This window comes from Hydra viridissima, unplaced genomic scaffold (genome assembly GCF_058129835.1).
Source record: "Hydra viridissima isolate aposymbiotic clone 2 unplaced genomic scaffold, HvirCarnegie_v1 scaffold_2, whole genome shotgun sequence".
NCBI lineage: Eukaryota > Metazoa > Cnidaria > Hydrozoa > Anthoathecata > Hydridae > Hydra > Hydra viridissima.
Window position 1 is genome coordinate 7,286,285 of NW_028324301.1, and position 15,982 is coordinate 7,302,266.

Consider the following 15,982-nt stretch of genomic DNA (forward strand, 5'->3'; position numbering starts at 1 on the left):
AAAAAAATCATGGGTAAAATAACATTTTACAGTGGTACTTTTTTAACATGCATCAATGAGAAAAACCGTAACTTTCGGAGCCATAAAAATGACTTAAATACATTTATTTTAGAACTAAAGGTATATTTTAAATAAAATTTCATGTGTCTACATCAATATTCATTTGTTAAAAACTGACAAAAAATAGTTTAAAATTTGACTGCTTTTTCAGTTTCCGCCGTGGAATTGCCCATATATATATATATATATATATATATATATATATATATATATATATATATATATATATATATATATATATATATATATATATATATATATGATAATAATAACAAAAATCTTCAAAAACTCCATAACTATGACATTTTTTTATCATTCAAATTTGTTTGAATAAATAAATATTTGAAAAAACAAAATAGATTTGTTTTTGTAATGGTTTATGGGACATAAGGCATTTAAACGATCAGTATGTAACATGATTTGATAAAAAATAGAACATGTGAAAATATTTTAATATTTGATGATCGCTTAAAGAATGATTTGAGAATAGTAACTTGATTCAATTGTCACGTGATTTCAATTAATAATTACTTCAATTTTTGTAATTGATAATTGATTTACCCACAAACGATTAAAACATCAATATAATTAGGAAATCATCATGATCCCACACTAAATAAAAACAAGTTTTCTAAACTTAAAGAAAAAACCTCCCTATAAAAAGTTTTGGTTCATTACAGTAGTAGTTTGAACCGTAATTTTGCCCGAAACAGAATAAGTAAAAGGTTGTCGAAGCAGAAATTTTGAATTCGGTTTCGGCCGAAACCGGTAGCGAAAGTTTCCATTCGCTACAATTAGCGGCAACATTTCAGCTAGAAGCGGACTTTAATAATGAGTTTTAATCGAATAAACCACAATTGTTACGAATATTTAAAGAATAACTTTTTCTTTTTTAAAAAAATAAAAATATTTTGGAGCGCTTACCGTAGTGTGACCTAACAAAGTCCTATGCTTTAAGAAAGTCCTAATTTAAGAAATGACAAGTTTCGTATACATAAAATAAACATTTAAAGAAAAAAATTTAGTTATTTTATCTAACTAGATATCTAGTTTAAACAACAGAGTTATTTTCCGCAAATGATTCTTTTATATATACGAAATTTGTCAATTTTTAATTTAGGACTTTCTTAAAGCATAGGACTTTGTTAGGTCACACCACGGTATGTTTTTATTTAAAAAAATAAACAGTTGGATTGTTCTCCTAACTGCCTGAGCCGTTTTTAACAACTTAATCTAAAAAACGGCGTTAAAAAATAGGCGATTATTATTTTTTATCAATATTTTAATCAATAAATTGAGAAAATATATTGCAAAATATTTTAACTTAACATTTAGTTAAATCTAATACAAAATATTGTAAAATATCTAATATAAAACAACTTAACATTTAGTTATATCTAATACAAAATTTTGTAAAATATTGAAAAGTTTTGAAAACCAAACGATATTTTATCGGAACGTATCGTACATATCGAAACTCAAAAATATCGTTATACAATTTTTATCGACAAATTATGCGATATTTATCGCTAAAAGCGATAATGATATCGTGCATATCGGAACCCAAACGATATTTTATCGGAATCATATCGTAACATATCGGATATACCAATTCATATCGAAACCCATTATCGTAAAAAATATCGGTTAGTTTCGATATTTCGATAACGATACGCAGATGCTTACTGAAAATATGTCGACAGATCTGCCATGGCAGATCTGTCGACATATTTGGCATGCCAGACATATTATGCCGTAACAACTCTGGTGTTTATCATAGGCGATTGCATGTCGGAATTTTAATCTGATTATGAAATCCGACGAAAAATAACGTACACAAAGACCTGGGCAATCTGAAAATAAAGCAACAAAAAGACTTTCTGGTAAAGTTGTTTATTTTTTGTTTTAATTATCTTTAAAATAAGCAGTTTTAGTTTTAAATATACGCAGTCATAAGTAGTTTTAGTTTTAAATACACAAATATAATTTTATTGCTAGCCTCGTTATATCGAGTGCCTCAATGCAGTGTAACTTATTTTAACCGTTTAACTAAAGTTATGTACAAATGACTGAAAAACTTATTCATTTTTTAATAATTTGTTTTTATCTTTCTGAGTACTCGATTTAGTTTTCCAAATTGGCAACTCTTATTTAAGGTATCTAGAACTCTTTGAGATGTTTACAAAAATTAATTTGAGGTCTAAAACAAAGCTTTCTGAAATCTTAATTTAAAAACAAAGCTTTCTGACATCTCATTTATTTTTGAGATGTCAGAAAACTATATTTACATCAGCAACTATGATGGTCTCTTTAAAAACCTTAATATTGTAATAAATTACATACATCAGAATTTGTTTCAAAATATTTTTTTTCAAAAAAGTGAAACTTTTTCACTAGCTTCTGATTGTTTTGATTTATTAAAGAAGTTGATAAATCAAAACAATCCTTTCTTAAATTCTTAAACTCTCAAATTTAACTAAATTATTTTTTGTGATATTGCACTTTTTACTTTTGTCCTCATATTTAATTGCAGATTATGAAAGATTTGAAATGAAGAAAATCGACATCCATTTTATTTTTGAGCAATACAAAAAACTTAGCCTTAAAAACTAAATAAAGGTAAAAAACCTAACAGATTACTAATATTCACCTTTTTCATCATTGAGAGATTGTTATGAAAGCTGACATATTTTATGTTAACAGAACTTAATCTAATCACTGTTATCATGATTACAGCAGGATGTTGAAGATCTTAACAAGCAATTAGCAAGATACATGTATAAAAATATCAATACAAATTGATAAAGTATTATAAGAATAATTAAGTTACTTTCTAAACACTAAATCAACTTCCTTGGTTTTATCAAAATACATCATTCAAAAATTCTCTTTTCAAGTATGTAGTATTACATAAAGCAATAGAAAAATTGTTGAACGATTGTACTCAAGGAGAAAATGTTAAGTTGATTACTTAGTTTTACAGTAATAGATATTTGGTTATAACTCTGAGCCAAAAGGTTTTTTGAATTCATACACTAATCAATTCTGTTTGGTTAACAAATAAAAAGGATACCAGTTCTTTGTATTTTAAACAGCAATTTTTCATAAACAATAAATAAAAAATACTTTGTTTTCAATCACCTGAATTTACATATTGAATCGTCTCTCATTTTTCTATTAATTGAATTGTCTCATTTAGCATTGCTAAATATAATCAAAGTTCCATTTACTCAACATTTGAAGATAATTTAAGTTAACTTTTTGCTTTTCAGAATTGAAGTTTGCTTCTTTTAATAATTGAGTTGTCTCTCATTTAGTTTTGCTAGATTTTGCCAAGCTGTAATTTTGCTAGATTTTGCAAGTTTGTAGTTTTTCAAAAGTGCTTTTGAAACACTTTAAAGAAAATCTCTTAGCAAAATTATGTTCTTTTTAGCAAATCTTAAAAGAACTTGTTAAGAGATCAATCTAGATTTAAACTCTTTTGAAAACTTTATAAATTTTTAAATCACCTCTCATTTAAAGATTCATAGCCTTTCTATACAATCACTATTATACGTAGAAGGTAAATAGATAGATACTCAACTAACTTTTGTAGATTTAAATACTAAACTTGTTGATCATTCATCTTTTATTGTAAAAAAGGTCTACATCATGCCCTGAATAGATTTAATTTCTCTCATAAATGAGAAAAAAAAGAAACTGGAATTTTTTTCATATAGTTAAAGGTCATGCTTAAATCCTAGCTTCTTCTGTCAAACAAATTGGTTATGGGCTTGTGGACTAGATCTCTCATCTTTTTATTTTGAATATCATTTAAGAATTTATTTACTATTGTGGGTATTTTTTATATTTTATATGAAGTTCCAATTAGCACCTATGCCTTTTTGGGTTTTCATAATAGATTTTATCATTATTTTTTGTTTACTCTGGGATCTTCAGCTTTATAAGTCTTATTCTAATTACTTTTTTTTATGAATATTGAAGTATCTTTACTTGCTATCTGTTTTGCTTTAAGAAAATTTTTTTGTAGTTTTTTGGCTAGTTTCATACTTAATTTTTAGGAAACAATGGCTGGGAAATACTTTTTGGCTAACATATTGGCTTTATAAAAACCAAGAGAATATCCTTGTAAATAGCCAGGTCATCTTTTTCATCAAAGGGCAAATTCAGTATCTTTCATGTAATAAAAAGTAATTTTTGTCCTTGTTGAAAGAGATTTTTATCTTTAAACCATGATTTTTTTTGACAAACTTAAGTCCCTGACCAACACAATGTCATTTCAATGAGTCTCGGTTTCTAAAAGCTCATGCTCAGTTAGTTCAGTAAAAGAAGATTCTAAATTCTGGAATTTCATCGTAACAAAGTACAGATCCTGATTAAGATTAAACGTTAACAGATTTAACTTTCTCTCTATTCACAACATTTCAATTTGAACTTTTCTTTTTGATTCACCTCATAATCATCCATATGATTACAAAGCTCCCTTTAAACTTTAGGATTATTGAACTTTGTGGTTTTTTTTGTATCAAATGTCTATTGATCAAATGTGGGTTTTTTTGTATCAAATGAGCTTTGAAAACATCATGAACAATGTGAGGAGCCCAAGTTTTGTCATTATCACTAAGTTTCATTCTAAAATATGTATAGTAAGTCTGTTTGACCACTTCTTTAATAGATCTTCTGTTATTTACCAACTTAAATTCATCACATATATAACAAAAGTGTTCAGTATGGTTTCTGCATATCCTGCATGGCATTTGATCTTTACTAATTTCATGAAAGAATTGTATGAAAATTTGCTATTGTCAATGTAAAAATTACCATGATTAATGTTAAAATAATCACTAAAAATCTACTGTCAGCTAACAACCTTTTTTTTAATTTTTAGTTATCATTAAAATAATAACTAAAGATAAAAGAAAAGGTTGTTAACTTACACTTGGTTCTTAAATGTCTTACTCACCTGTTGCAAAAAATCTAAAGCTAAGCTATCCAAGAAAATATATCCTTTTTGGATTCAGCACTTCAAAAGTGCTTACATCAATCAAAACATGTTAGTCTGTGTTAATTTAAATATTAGAATTAAAAATTATTTTTGACACCTTAAATAATGGTTCCAGTAAATAACCGTTAAAATAAACAAAGTTTGTATAAATAAAATAATTATTTAAAGAAATATTTAACTTATTAATTCAATCAACCTAATTATTTTCCTTCAAGCTTTAATAATATAACCGTTTTAAACAATTGTGGCAATTGTGATGTTGTTATTTCCTTTTTTTTTTTCTCTCGATTTACAATGCTAAACTAAAACTTCACCTAAGAACTTTTTTTTTCTGTATGTCAATGTTTAACAACCAATTATCTAACCAACATTTTGGGGATTTTACAGAAGAAGAAAAGAACATTTAAAAAATAATTATTACTGTTGGTTTTTTGACCATCTTTCTGTAATTGTTTTTTTACCCATTTAACGTTTAGCTTGTTTACCGTCACGTAACTTAAAGTTTCCTATTTTTTCCTCTATTTTTTATTGTTTACTGTCATACTTGGTTGACATTAAACACTCGTAGGAATGAATGAATTATTAAGGACGAGAATAGTAAAATCAATATTATTCTAATTGTTGTTTTATAGTTATAGTTATTGGGGTAATCTGTATTTTCTTAAGGTGTTCGTTTGTTTTATATAATTTGTGTTGATAAATTTGTTTATAGTGCCATTTTATGCAGAAGGAGGATGACTCATTCAATTCCAGAGGATAGTTTTTCAGATGACTTAGTAGTAAAAAATCAAAAATCTCCACTTTTCCCACCAAATGTGCAAAAAAAGCGATGGCTTATACTTTTTTTGTTCTCACTAAATAACATGATAGCAGGAGACTTGTTTATGGGGATCAGCTCCGTAAGTAGTATAGCAGCAAAGTACTATAATGTTAGTGACATTTTGATTGAATGGACATCAAATTGTTTCCTTGTGGTGTATGTATTTCTAGCTTTACCTGGTTCATTTTCAATTTTTAAACTAGGTATGCAGCCTACCCTTGTTATCGCATCTGGTCTAAACGCTATTGCAACTGCGTTTCATTATGCTGGTTCCGGACAAGATTCATTTTTTCTTGTACTTATAGGTCAAATAATTGGATCAATCGGATATAGTGTAATATTACAAATGCCTAGTCTGCTATCATCGGTATGGTTTCAAAAGGAGGAGCGGGGAACTGCTACTGCTATTAGTGTTTTCATGAATCTTTTTGGTGTGGCACTTGGTTTTTTGCATCCTACTCTTATAGTCACCAGTGATCCGAAATACAAAGAAGTTGTCAGTGAACAAATTAAAGCCTATTACTTGTCACAATTTATCTTTTGTTTTATTGTTTTTTTAATCACAATGGTTTTTTTTCAAAAAGAACCTTCTAAACTTACTTCATTTCTAACTCAAGTTGAAGATGAAAAATCCTATTTTCAATACATTTTAATGCTTATAAAGGATAAATATTTCTTTGCCATGTCTCAGTCGTATGCAATTAATTTCGGACTTATTATTGCATTCTCCGTTTTACTTAACTCTTATTTAACGTGGAAATACCCAATTGGCTTCGAAGTTTACATAGGATGGATGGGTTTCTTTTGCACAATTGCAGGCATTTTTGGTTGCCTAGTTGTAGGAATAGTTATAGATAAATTTAAAAAACATCAGTGCATGGCAATATTTCTCAACTTCAGCTCCACAATAACGTGGATGGCCTTCGCATTAATACTTACTAAAACTGACAGTTTTCTCGGAGCGTTTATCATGTTCTCAGTCTTCGGTGCGTTTGGATACCCGTATTATGCATCAGGGCTTGAACAAGCTGCAGAAATGACTTATCCTGTTCCAGAGGAAATTTCTAGTGCTTTTGTTTTAATTCTCGGAAGTATATATGGTTTACTTTTTAACATGGTTTTGGGATACTTAATTAGTGTTGGCTATTCTGAAATAGCACTCTATTCTATGGCTGGACTCTACCTACTAGCAACTGTAATTGCGTGTGGTTCCAAAACAGAGTTAAAAAGACTTTCAACAGTAAATCTTTCAACAGATTAAAATGAGTAAAAAAATAATTAAAATAAGACTTCAATATTTTTGTAATTTCCCAAAAAAAAGTAAATAAATATTTAATATCAACCTTTTACATTTACATTCAAATTTTAATTCATTGTATCAGCTAAATAGATTTATATTTTTAAAAGATTTTTTGATACAAATCAAATGTTGCAATGTCTTGACATGCAATTAGTGATCGATAATTAGATTTTCGAAATGCATAAAATTTATCTCTCCTTAAGTATACAATCTAATAAAGTATATAAATTTGTAAGAACCGGCGTTTAGTTTCTCGGTTTTTTGATTAACAATAATAAAGTACGGATTTCTTTTAAGATAAATTTTTCTGAAGTTTATTAAAATAGAACTCTTTATACGTTTAAAACACAGCAAAGTTTTGTTGGGACGAGTTTATTTTCATACATAAATATATGAGTTAAAAGTTGCTGTAGAAATAATTGTACGGTTTTAATAAAAAAAACTCTGCACAATGTCTTGAAGGGTTGAAACAAATTAACATAAGGTTTGCGATGTTATGCAATTTTCTGGAATCCTATTTCTTTATGTCTAAATATACAAACTATTTTGAATTAGATTTATTTCATACAACTTATATAAAAGCTTTTATTTTATTCGCTATTATTCGTTAAAAGCCGAAAAACCAAACGCCGATGCTTATACATTTGTATAGATGGCTTAAAATAGTTCTGGAAAATTGCAATCTTTTAACTGCGTTCAAATGAATCATTGATACTGAGCTAAATTGTACTAAAATGATTGTGAATATTGTAATCAACCGCCAATTTTAACAATTTGATTGTTGAGAAAATAAAAATTCAATTTGAAACAAACATCGAATCTTACAATTTTAAACCGATAAGTTTCTCAATTCATATGCTTTGGAGTCTTACGATTCGCTCCAAAGATTGCGTTTAAATGTCATGATAGATAAACGCCATCATTAAGAAAGTAAGATTTAATAAAGTATTTTAAAATGATTTAACCACCACATTTGTTACTTTGAAAGTAAAAAATTAGTGAGCGAACTTTGTAAAGTCTTCATTTGAAAATCTATATAAATAAGAGCTTCATTAATTCTGGAGCTTTATGTATGTTCAATTTGGTAAGTAAATTTACATACCATTTATTAACTCATTTAAGTTATTTTTTTAATTTAAGTTATTAAGAGTTGTTCCTTTGTCTAACTATCATTTATATAAATTACAGAATAAATAAGTCTTGGTGTGTACGTCTTTTCCTAATCGCTAATTTTTATTTTTCTTCTTCACAGTGTTATTCTTCTTCACACCGTTATTGAATATTAAACCTTAAATTGTTTAATTTTTATTTACACACAAGTAGCGGGATGATTAGTGAAGTTTAAAATTTATTAAAAACTACAACTTTTTTTTGTTTAAAACTTTTTCATATTTTACAAACTGCGTTGATTTTTTTGTGCCAATGCTATTTAACATCCGTAAAACTCCATTCTTACGCAAGGATAATTAGATTCGACTGGTATATACCGAACATATCTAGCAGCTATGGATGTTTTAAATTTGTTTAGAACAGGCGTTTGATGGTCACAGTTACCTTCGAATGTCTAAAATATTTAAGAGTCTTATTACATCAGTATTTTATCATAAAGTATTTTTATGCCATCGTCGTATTCAAAAAGTTGACGATTTAAATCAAGAAACTTAAAAATCATTTTATCAATTAAATTTTTGTAAGCAGTTAAATTTCTGCAATACCTTTGATGCAACGCCATCTTCAGAATATGTTTTGAATGTAGTTCCATCATTGCTGTATTGTATTTGAAATTGTGAGACTCTTTCAAAATACCTGAAACGACCTAAACAAACGAACAGTGTGGTTTCTAAACGACTGATTATATTTAACTTACACACGTGCTAAAATCTGCTGCAGGCAGACACAAGGTTTCTATTGCATGCAATTAGGGATGGCAAAATCCCGGACATTCTAAATCCCGGGATTTCGGGGTTGAGTAATTTATCCCCGGGAAATCCCGGGATTTGATAAAAAAACAGAAACAATCATTTGCGGTGAAGCATGTGAAGAACAAAGTAATCATCAAACGCTGAAAAGTGATTAATTTATTGATAATATAATTGTATTAACAATAAATTATTCATTTTTCATTTTTTAGTTAACTAAAATAGTTCATTTACTAATGAACCTAAGTTATTGAAATTATAAAACAATTCATTAAAAAGATAGCACAATATAATAAAAATAATAATTAAAAATAATATGAATATAAATAAATATACAAGAATTTTATTTATTTTTGAAAGTACCACTTTAAAAAACTGAAAGCGTCAATCTTTTCGTCGTTTAATCGCGTTCGATTTTTTAAGCATAAAAACCCAGTTACACGTTCTACCCTTATAGGTTATAGGTTAAAAATATTTACTTAAGTTCTAATTTTTTTTAAATTTCTAAAGTTCTTAAACTATTTCAATTTACGTTTCTTTATCAGATCTATAATTCAAACTGAATCTGTTACTGTAAAATTGAAAAAAAGCACTTTGAATAGTTGAAGAATTTTTTAGAATCACGCATACATTTCGTCGCATAAGAAGTATTGGGTTCTAATTTTTTTTGTTGTTGTGAAAATTTAACTTTCAATTTTTCTCAGTTAAAATGTTGTAGTCCTGTCATTTTTTATAATTAAAACTATACATCTTTTTTGTAATTTATGTTTCATAATTAAACTGATAATATTATTTCTATAATTTTAAACTTGTTTTTATTACTAATTGTTAATTACAGCTTTTATCAATAAATTCTTATAATATAAAAAAAAAAGCAGATAGAACCCTCTAATTCTCGTGCGACGATTTGTAATTAAAATGAAGCCGAAAATTCGAAATTAAACTAATTAAAATATTGCAAAGAGAATAAACAGCTATGTAACAAGTATTTTACCAAAGACTGCATTTACTAGACACTTTATGATGTACGAATAAGTTAATAGCTTAATCCCTATTTATCTTTACTTTTTTTATTACATTCCCGAAATCCCGGGAAATTTTTGTGAAAAATCCCGGGATTACGGGATCAACAATTTATACGGAATCCCGGGATTTCGGGATTGCCATCCCTACATGCAATATATTATTAAAAACTATTAGTTATGATAAAATCAGGGATAATAACACTTAATACACATAAAACGCTTAAAGAAAGACTTCTTGATAGCAATAGCAATGATCCAAGTATGAAATCGTAGGTATTTACAGACAACTTTTAGAAACAGAAAACAAAGAAACCAACAAATAAAGATATTACTTAATGGCTAACAAAAAGTTCTTAATTTGTGCTAGAAATTTAACTTTAATAATTTTAAAAACATTTTAGAATATTGTCAAATATAAGTTACCTTGGGTAGCAATATAGTTGATAGTTCTTTGGCTTCCAAAATCTACCTGTATGTAGCCATCAGCAGATCCAACTTGATCATGACTTGCTGCACACCATGCTCCTATTCTCTTCTTTTGATGATCATCCTCAAAATATAAACGTGCATTCCGGGCACTTGCCTCCCAATCCCCTAACAAGTTTAGATGTTTTTTTACTTGAAATTTCCTCATTATTTTAAAAACAAATGATGAACTAAAATAAATTTAAAAAAATACCTGGTTTTAAGTTGTCAGGAGAATAAAGAGCTGAATCAGGGATTTTGTAACCTGTTCCATCCCAAGATAAGCCTAAAGGGTCAGCACACTTTCCAGCAGGTTTAGGAACTTCTTTATCACATCGAGTATTATTGCATGCTATTGCACAATTTTTAACCATCCACCCAGGATTGTGGGTACATTCCCCTCTTTGTGCCCATTTCTCACACTCAACATGTCCATTTTGACACAAAATACCTAAGATGATTAAACTGATGGTGTCAGTCAACAAAAATGAGTACTTAAAACTGAATGTGATGAAGACTAAGTTTGAAGCAATGCTAGTAAGTATTAAGCAATTCTTTAAGTTTGAAGCAATTCTATTTAAATATGATTTACTCACCAACACCCATAAAAGATCTCTTTGGAGTATCAGTTGGGTTAGCAGTAGGAGGATTTGTTTCATGCCCATTGCCATTTGTTGTTACAGATGGTGGAGTACTGTCTGTTGGGGATAAAGTTGTTTTGGGAAGCACATCTAAGTATTTTAAAAATTTCTTTTAGCTCTTTTTGAAAATGAAAGCAATTTATGAACTTCAAAAACAGATTTTAACATAAAAATAATTTGAAGATTGGAATATCAAATCTAAAAGAATATATACTTTTGCATTGAGGGTTACAACTTAATGTGCACATTCTTGCTACAGTTGGATTCAATGAACAATGACCCCAAGACTTCCATTCGGGACATTCTGTTCTTTGATCAACACAATCATTAGCTAAAGTTTAAATGATGTTTAAATAATCTGCTACAAAAAAGTTTACAAAATAAACTACATTATTAGTCTAAAAATTACCAGTGACTTTACAAGATGGAGAATCACAACTAAGTTTACAAAGTTCTGCAGTGACAGAACTAGTTGAACAATAGCCAGCTTTTGCCCAATCAGAACAATATTTATTTTGATCAATGCAGTCTAAAAAAACAAAAAGTCCTTTTTAGATTAAACACTTTTCATTTAATATAAAATAATTTCATATAAACACAAAATGTAATTACAACTAAATAAGTAACATGTTTACATATAAGTTCAATATTGCAAATATACACCTGCTAAATTCCTCCTCTCTCTGATATCTCCAAAATATTTTTTCTGTCTTGCTATTGCTCTTTTTTTTTCAATTGCTAAAAAAAGTAAGATAAATAAATTGCATATGTATTTTAATAGTAATTGCATATGTATTTTAAAAACTAAACTAGAAACCTGGACAGTTGTACATTCGTGAAACCTGTTCGATGTCATCTTTGCTGAGCTCTATGTAAGGTATTTTCCCATTTAGAGGTCTTATTGGAGAAATTGTATCTTTACCATTTGAAGAGAAAGCATTCCATGGGTAATGCATTATAGATGCATAGTCATAATCAACACCTAAAGAGCTAGTCTCTTTTACAATATCAAAGGCATCCTTAAATTGACCCTAAACAAATAATTAAGGTTATATATATATATATATATAGGCGCTACTCCACTTTCTCCCCCCCCTAATTTTATGATTGATTCTGATAGAGAATTTTATGCTGATTAAGAATCGTATAAAAACATGGGTCTCAAAATCAACGGAAAGTGCTCTAATCTGATGTCGAAAGTACAAAAATATACCACAAATCGCTAATATTCGCCATCTTGAAAAGTGATTTTTTTTTGTTTAAAAGTTATCCTTTCAAAGTATCAACAGCCTGGTTTTTATTTTTTATATAAAAGATTTCGAATAAAAGAACAAAGAACCGGTGCGTTAAGTTTCATAATCAGGTGTATTGACCGCATTTTTTTTCTCTTACCAGGTAATGAAATTCAATGGCATTTACTCTTATCGCGTCAATTTGCTTCAACTGGATTCTTAGTTTGTTAGCATGAGTGTCTTTTAAAACTTTTGTCAAATAAGTTGAAAAATTCTTTCATTGATTATATTTTACAATTCACTTTAAAACAAGATAAAAATTTTTTAATTATAAAAATAATTCTTTAAAACTATTGACTTTCTTTTAAAACTTCAAGTTAACCCATCAAACGTAACATACATTATAATTCATGCCTAAGGTTGTGTAAATCAAAAAACGGCTATTTTCATAGCCACACAAAATTATTAAGAACATTTTTTGCAAAGAACATTAAGAAAGCCCTTTTTTATTACTCCATGAAAGTTTGTCTTTCCAATTAATTTTTTTCTTTAATAACAAAAAAAAAAAAATAACCGAAAAAATAATCGTAAATTCTGTTACAAAACTAAATTTCATAAGAAGGAATCGCAATTTCGCAAGAGCGACACGTTTTATAACTTTATAACTCGATCGTCTGCCTGATAGCTCTGGAAAGAACTTACGCGTCTATATTAGCCATTCCAGACGATTTTTTTATAATTCAAATAAACATATACAATGATTCTTACGTCGCGAAAATAAAAATAAAAAACGTCATAAAATATGCGAAGGAATATAGATATATATATACATAATTTCTGTATACAAATCCTTAGAATCTATTCTTCAAAAAAACATAAATAAATACTTGTTATAAAAAGAGAAAAGAAAATAAAAAGAAAATTTCGTGTTTTTTGTCAAACGTCAGATGTTTTTCGTTGAGCCGTGGAATCGCTATCTATATTAAACCAGAAAAAATTCCTTATAGTAAAAACCAGGCTGGCAATGTTTTGCGGTTAAAAACAATATCAACCGTAAAGTTAGTGAATTCAAGATGGCGAATATTAGCGATTTGTGGTATATTTTTGTACTTTCAACATCAGATTAGAGCACTTTCCGTTGATTTTGAGACCCATGTTTTTATACGATTCTTAATCAGCATAAAATTCTCTATCAGAATCAATCATAAAATTAGGGGGGGGGGGAGAAAGTGGAGTAGCGCCATATATATATATATATATATATATATATATATATATATATATATATATGTTTAATACTGGCAAAAGGTACAAAACAATGAAATTTAAGATTACGTGATATTAGTAATTAATTATAGTTCAAAAGGCACATTACATTTCAAAAACCTTTAATGGTAGGCCTACCGTACACAGTAACTAAAGGTACATAATGGTCTAAGGAACAACAGGTTTCCTCAAATATCAAATATTTATATATCAAACTTTGATTTCGTTTTTTTACTTACAATGTTCTCCCAGTGTACTTTTATCCACTGATCTCTATCTACTCGATTTTGCTCGTGGTAAAAACCAACCTAAGAATTAAAAGGCAAGAGTATTGTCCTTGAAGCTTGTCATTATATACAAATGTTATTATGTAAGAAAATTTTAAACTGGTGAAAAATACTTCAAATTACCACGTGGCCGATTTCGTGAGTATTCACATGCTGGTATTCACAACCGTCACCAACAGAAATTTTTGTATATGATGTCATACCAACATTTCCCCAGCAGCTAAATTTACATAAAGCTTTCACAGTCATAAGCACATAATTTAAATAAAAAAAAAGTATTTTTGCATTTCAGACCCGTTGAGAGGATGAATGAGGTCAACTTACTCTGGTGGGCCTCAAGACCCAAGATTGTGCTGCAAGGATTTCCAGTCTTCAGCCTTTCCGGAAATATTTCTTTGATCTTTTTTTTATTTTTGGGAGAAGGGGGAGGCGTAGGGGGTTTAATTGTTTTAATAAAGTTTATAAAAGCTTTTTTTTTCCTATTTAAAAAAAGGTTATATAAACTTGTCTCTTTACCAAAAATTACAGAGTATTCAACAAACTTAAAATAAAGCCTCTTTACACATATTGGTGTAACCTCACCTAACCGGGGCAAACTCCCCACTCGCTCTCTCTCGATGGGTCTGCCGCATTCTTACATCTTTTAGCCAAGAGCTAAATATATGTTAAGATTTTCACGTGCAAACTTACTGAGTATTTCGAAAGAATTCGAGGAAATATTTCTCATTTGTACGTTTAACAAATCTGATACACGTCTTATTCTCCCATTCTGCCATTGCTTTTGTGACTGCTTCCACCGCATCAGGAAGGTTCTCTATAATCCAAAGATAAAGTTTCACATGCCATTAGCATGAAGGTTTTTTTAATCAATAAAAAACTCAGGCAACTTGTTTCGCGTTGTTTACAACCGAAGTTAGAAGTGAATATTAATCAAGCGCCATTTCGTTAGGGATCTATATATCAGACTTTGAGCGAAAGACAGTTTTTGTTTAGATAAAGACAAAAAATCTACAATGAATAAAAATTTTCTATTTTCTGTCAACAGAAAAAGAAAAGTTTATAATTAGCAATAAATTTAAAAGTGATTATTAAAAATCATTATATTAAAACACACGCTCAAAAAAATGATCGCATGGGTTATTCTGCTACTATTTTTCACATTTTAAACTTTAAAAATTTTACCAAGAGAACAATCAATGGAATATGGTATAACAGCATCTGTCCACCTCAAATTATTCCCATCAACAACTGAGTAACCATTGCTGTTTAAATTTGATCCCCCCATATCTTCTCCATTTTCCAGAGCTAACTTTTGTTTCTTTGTCAACATAATGTCTCCGAATTTCAAATCAGCTTTTTGTTGCGGACTGCTGTATTTGGCTAGAAAACAAATTTAAAAATAAAAATTTATATTAATATTTATCGTTATTGTTTAACTATTACTATCATTATTATTACTATTATTTTTACTATTGTTATTTCTAGCATACATCCGTTATCATAAACAGGATCAACCAAACACATTCCGTAATGTACAGCGATTGTGGACAATACCACCATGAACAACATCTAAAGTTAAAAACATTTTTAGAAACTATTTGCCCGCAATAAGAATGATTTTTCTTCACCTTTAACTATTTTCAACTACTCTAGTTACTATAAGCTTCTTAAATGAGTAAAATTCAAGATTTTTGAAGAAAAAACACAAGAAAGTGAAATTTCTGATGAAAAAAAAAAGTCATGGTACCTTCAGCCTTGTCAAAAAGAAAAACTTCTTTTAAAAACAGTTTAACGCAACTGACTTTTATTCTAAAACTAAACCATGCATCAGCAGCATCTGGATCAATATGACTGAGCAAACGGATAAATTCTGTAATATTTTTAATACAAACAAAGAAGGGCAGTTGTTTCAACATGTTTGGGTTTCTTTCAGGAAGCCTTACTTTTAGTTAACATACCTTA

The 15,982-nt window shown here is 28.6% G+C and overlaps 2 protein-coding genes across 4 annotated transcripts; one reads left to right on the forward strand and one right to left on the reverse strand.

The window, feature by feature from the left end:
* Positions 1-1,822: 1,822 nt before the first annotated feature.
* Positions 1,823-7,262, forward strand: LOC145185950 (choline/ethanolamine transporter flvcr2b-like). 2 transcript variants are annotated; one of them, XM_090077540.1, is made up of 3 exons: positions 1,823-1,943; positions 5,778-5,964; positions 6,089-7,262. In XM_090077540.1, exon 3 carries the CDS (start codon positions 6,091-6,093, stop codon positions 7,144-7,146), a length of 1,056 nt encoding a protein of 351 aa, XP_089933666.1. In that variant the 5' UTR covers positions 1,823-1,943; positions 5,778-5,964; positions 6,089-6,090; the 3' UTR covers positions 7,147-7,262. The 2 variants fall into 2 exon arrangements, with proteins under 2 accessions (XP_089933666.1, XP_089933665.1); XM_090077539.1 differs by having other exon boundaries at positions 5,778-7,262.
* A 1,258-nt stretch (positions 7,263-8,520) lies between these two features.
* LOC145184705 (uncharacterized) lies at positions 8,521-15,978 on the reverse strand. Of its 2 annotated transcripts, XM_090077528.1 has the most exons (15): positions 15,768-15,978; positions 15,511-15,589; positions 15,203-15,400; positions 14,711-14,834; positions 14,144-14,240; positions 13,973-14,041; positions 12,053-12,266; positions 11,899-11,973; positions 11,645-11,764; positions 11,450-11,566; positions 11,191-11,325; positions 10,809-11,045; positions 10,553-10,723; positions 8,901-9,001; positions 8,521-8,749 (listed from the first exon to the last, which is right to left on the reverse strand). In XM_090077528.1, exons 2-15 carry the CDS (start codon positions 15,587-15,589, stop codon positions 8,615-8,617), a joined length of 1,872 nt encoding a protein of 623 aa, XP_089933654.1. In that variant the 5' UTR covers positions 15,768-15,978; the 3' UTR covers positions 8,521-8,614. The 2 variants fall into 2 exon arrangements, with proteins under 2 accessions (XP_089933654.1, XP_089933655.1); XM_090077529.1 differs by lacking the exons at positions 13,973-14,041; positions 14,144-14,240; positions 14,711-14,834; ... (1 more) ...; positions 15,511-15,589; positions 15,768-15,978 and adding an exon at positions 12,449-12,515.
* Between the last annotated feature and the right edge of the window lie 4 nt (positions 15,979-15,982).

Bases quoted from the DNA above. Each gene is read 5' to 3' on its own strand.
- LOC145184705 (XM_090077528.1), bottom strand. From the start codon at position 15,589: ATGTTGTTCATGGTGGTATTGTCCACAATCGCTGTACATTACGGAATG. The intron at 11,046-11,190 runs GTGAGTAAATCA...TAATCATCTTAG, and splicing joins GAGATCTTTTATGGGTGTTG to GTATTTTGTGTCAAAATGGA. The intron at 10,724-10,808 runs GTATTTTTTTAA...TAAACTTGTTAG, and splicing joins TCCTGACAACTTAAAACCAG to GGGATTGGGAGGCAAGTGCC.
- LOC145185950 (XM_090077539.1), top strand. From the start codon at position 5,800: ATGACTCATTCAATTCCAGAGGATAGTTTTTCAGATGACTTAGTAGTA.